The 4352-nt window shown below is 22.1% G+C and overlaps 1 protein-coding gene across 1 annotated transcript; it reads right to left on the bottom strand.

The window, feature by feature from the left end:
* Window positions 1-238: 238 nt before the first annotated feature.
* On the bottom strand, window positions 239-4264 carry ENU1_084300 (hypothetical protein; the record flags this gene model as incomplete). Its single annotated transcript, XM_008858795.1, has 1 exon — window positions 239-4264. One exon carries the CDS (start codon window positions 4262-4264, stop codon window positions 239-241), a length of 4026 nt encoding a protein of 1341 aa, XP_008857017.1.
* Window positions 4265-4352: the final 88 nt, after the last annotated feature.

The raw sequence follows: 4352 nt of genomic DNA, 5'->3' as shown, positions 1-4352 counted from the left end.
CTTTAAGTGATGTCTTGGTCCTCTAGCCTAAAAGTTAGTAAGAATTGTTCGCAGTTTCGAATAAAATAAAACGAAAGGAGACAAACCATTTCACAAAGAAATTCCTTATTTTAAGTTTTAAAACCCTTTTTTTTATAAAATTAAAAAAAATAATAAAAAACTATAATAAATATAATAAATATTATTTTTAAAAAGAAAAACAAAAAAGAAAAACAAAAAAAAAGTACAAAATAATTAATTAAAAAAATGATGAAATTTTAGGAAAAACATATAAACCATCTTCAAATAAACCATTTGTTCTAATCTCAATATCACCTTCATCAACAAGATATTGTAATAAATATAATGTATCTTCTTGAGCAAAAGGGAATTTTTTACATAAATTTTCAACAGATACAGAAGGATATTTAAATACAAAAGATTTCATTCTATGAATTAAAGAATTAAATAAGTCAATATCAATATTACCATCAAATTTAGACCAAGGAGTCATTCTGTCTAAATCTAAAGGTTCTGATACAATTTGTTCAAGAGGTAAAGAATAAATTCTTTTTTCTCTAATAATAATTTTTTTAAATAACATATAAGCAATAATAGGTTCAATAATTTTAATAGAATAACCAATTTGATTAATAATAATACTAATTGTTAAATCTCTTTCAATAGAGTTATTTTCTTCATCATTAAAAACATTTTTAATACGATTAAATAACATAATTTCTTTATCACTAAAACAACTAAGTCTTTTAAGAAAAGTTAAAGAAGAATACCATTGACTTCCTTTACTATAAACATATTTATCATTAATATCTTCTTCATAAAATATTAATGAACTATCACCTATTTTTTCACTTGCAAATTCACCTTTAGGAAATATATAAGGATGAATTTCAGAAATAAAGGATAATTGAATAATCATTTCATCAACTTGTTCTTGAAGAATTGGTTGTTGAATTTCCCACCAACCACAAGAAGTAATTGGAGTATATTTTTTAAAGAAAGATTGAGCAAATAATTTAGATTCAGTAAGATTAATAAAAGAAGGAGTTAAACTCATTAACATTGGACTAAAAGGATTTCTATCTTTACTAATAAATTTAATTTCAGCTAAAAAACTTAATGCATGTTGATATTTTTTAAATAACATATCAACATCAAGTCCTAAACTTCTAATTTCATCAGGACTTAATCTAAGCATTGCCATTGATTTATAAACTTCATTTCTTTGATCATCATTATTAAAAATAAGTTGAACGTCATCATCAAATATTTTATTTTCTTTTTTTTTAATTTCAATAATTTCATCATCATCATATTTTTCTAAATCTTCATCAAATATTTCTTCAATAATTTCATGATTTTCAGGTAATAATAATTCTTTTAATCTAACACTTATTTGTTTCATTTTAGCTCCAACTTTTTTTGTTAATTTTTTTAAAATACCATCAGGTAAATATTCAGGAAGAGAATCATCATTTTGTTCAATATTTCCTTCAAACCAATATTTTCTATAAGCAATTAATATTTTTCTATCTTCTTCTTTACTCCATTTTTTTTCATCATTTTTTTCTGTTTTTCTTTTTTTTTGTGGTAAAATAAATTTTCTAATTTTTAATTTTTTATCAACAATTGGTTGTTTTTTCTTTAAACATCTTTGTCTAAATTGACTTATAACATGAGCTAATTGTTGTTCACTAAATCCTGTTTCTTCACATAATTTTTGTTCATCATATTCAGTATGTTCATTATAAATATGATCATAAATCATAGCTCTTTGTGGTTTAGTTAAAATTGAACCAGTGTGCCATGAAATACTTCTTTTTAATAATGGTAAATTTTGAAGTCCTTCAATAACAATTGTTGATGGTTCTTCAGTTTTTTGTGTTATTGGATCAGTTACTGGAAATTGTAATGATTTTACTTCAACATTTACCCAAAATTGATTAACAGTAATTAATGAATTGAAATTAAATATATTTGCTGTAATTTCTTTTGTTTGATTATTTTGAATAAAGAAAATACCTTTTTTAGAAACAACCATTCCATCAGGATCATCTGATTCAATATCTCTTTGAATAAGTCTCATATCTCTTAAAAATGAAATAACAATATTTAATCTTTTAATCCATGATTTATTTGTTAATAACCATTCTCTTTCAATTACTTCTAAATCTTTTACTTTTATTGGTTGTTCAATTAAATTTTCATCAAATGGACAATTTTCTTTTACAATTCCAATTAATTTATTAAACATTCCAATTTCTAAATTTTCTACAAATTCCATAAGTCTCATTTTAATTTGAGTAATTTCTAATTGATTTAACCATTTAATACAATCATCAACAGTTGTAAATTTTAAATCTTCATTACTTATTTCATTTTCTTGAATAACAAAATTCTTTCCTTCTATTTTTTGTTTTTCAAAGATAAATTTCCAAATTTCAATAAAACAAGTTTTAACTCTAATCATAACTGGTTTAATCATTCCTTTCCAATATTTTTTAACTTTAGTTTCTTCTCTTTTTTCAACTTCACTAATATTTTCTTTTTCAATTTGAACAACATTTTCAATATCTTTTTTATTAATTGGTTTAATTTTTGAACATTTAATAATATATTCTTTTATTTTTTGATGAACATCTTTTAATTTTGTTTGAATAACAACTTTTATATTTCTAAATCCTCCATTTTCAAATGGTATTTTTAATGATTTAATTTCAATTAATCCTTTAGTAATTGCTGGTTGAAGCATTCTCATAATAGTTTTATGATGTTCTGATGTATTTTCTTTCATTCCAAGTTCTCTTCTAATTTCAGATAATCCAACAATTCCTTCACGTTGAATAATTTCATTAATTAAACGAGTTCTTTCTTTATTTAAAGTAGTTGTAGATTTTCTAATTTTTTTAGGTTGTGAAAGAATATTATTTTCATTTCTTTCTTCTTTTTTTATTTCTTTTCTTTTTATTTCTTTTTCTTCATCTTTTTGTTTTACTTCATCTTTTTTAAATTCTTCTTCATTAATTTTTGGTGCAATTTCTTTAAGCCATAAACGATATTCTGATGTTTTTGATCTTACTTTTCCTTCCATTGTAACTGTAATTCCAAACATTTTAGTATTTGCAATAAATTGTGTTATTCTTGTTGCTAATTTAATTGACATTTTTAAATATTTTGAAATATCTCTTATTGTTGCTCCATTTTTTGATATTGAAACTAATTGATATAATTCACTGAATAATGGATGTTCTCTTCCAAGAAATCCAACACTTTCTTCATCTTCTCCATTTTCAATTTGTGTATTTTCAATTTCATTTAATGAATTTTCATCGTTTTCTTGTATTTGAATTACTGGATTCATTTGTGAATTAATTGAATATTCTTGATTATTAGAAATTTGAACAATAGAAAATTCTTCATCAATTCCACCAATTTGATTTTCATTAATTTGAAAAGGTTGTTGAATAACATTATTTTCTTCTTTTAATTTCCAAAACATACTAATTTTACTTGATCCACCTTTAACTGTTCCTTGAACAAGTTCAGCTATCTTTTTTCTTTGAATAAATCTCCCAACTGAATTAAATCTTTTTTTATTTTGTGCTCCAGTAAGTCCTAATGCTTTTCTAATTACACTTTGTGGAACATATTTTCCTTTATTTTCTTCTAATATTCTTTTAAAAATATTTTCATATTTTTCAATTAAGTCTTCATCTTCTGAATTTTGACGATTAGAAGAATTAAAATCAAAAATCGATAAAACTAATTTCCATGAATTTTTTAAAATTGGATATTTCTTTATTAATCCAGCGTCTGTTAATTTTTTGACATAATACGTTATATTTCTATTATCTATTTCTACTTTTTTTAATAAATCATATTGTGCTATTCCATTTCCTCTTTCTTTTCCAATACACGCTAATACATTATATAACAAATCTGATAAATATACACTTGTATCTCTATATCCTAAAAAATATAAATGATGTTCTCTTTTCATTTTTATTGTCATTTCATTTGTTTCTTCATATATCTTTTCTTTTATTATTCTTTTTTCTTTTATTTCTTTCTTTTTTTCATAAAATTCAAATAATTCTATACTTTCTTTTATTGGTTCATAAAATATTATTTCCCATTGTTCGTTTGTCGGTTCAAATTCAATTCGTTTTTGTATTATTTCTTTTATATTTTTTATACTTATCCCAAATTCACATGATTCATATGCTATTTCTTGTAATAAAATGGTATAATAATCACTTTCCATTCTTTCGTTTTTTTTTTATTATAAAGATTCTTTGAGGGTTTTTATTTTTTTATTTTTTTTATTTCTTTTTTTATTTTTTATTTATTTT

This window comes from Entamoeba nuttalli, assembly GCF_000257125.1.
Source record: "Entamoeba nuttalli P19 unplaced genomic scaffold asmbl_3859, whole genome shotgun sequence".
NCBI classification, from domain to species: domain Eukaryota; phylum Evosea; order Mastigamoebida; family Endamoebidae; genus Entamoeba; species Entamoeba nuttalli.
The sequence above is the reverse complement of the archived record's forward strand: the minus strand, read 5'-3'. Positions and strand labels throughout refer to the sequence as shown.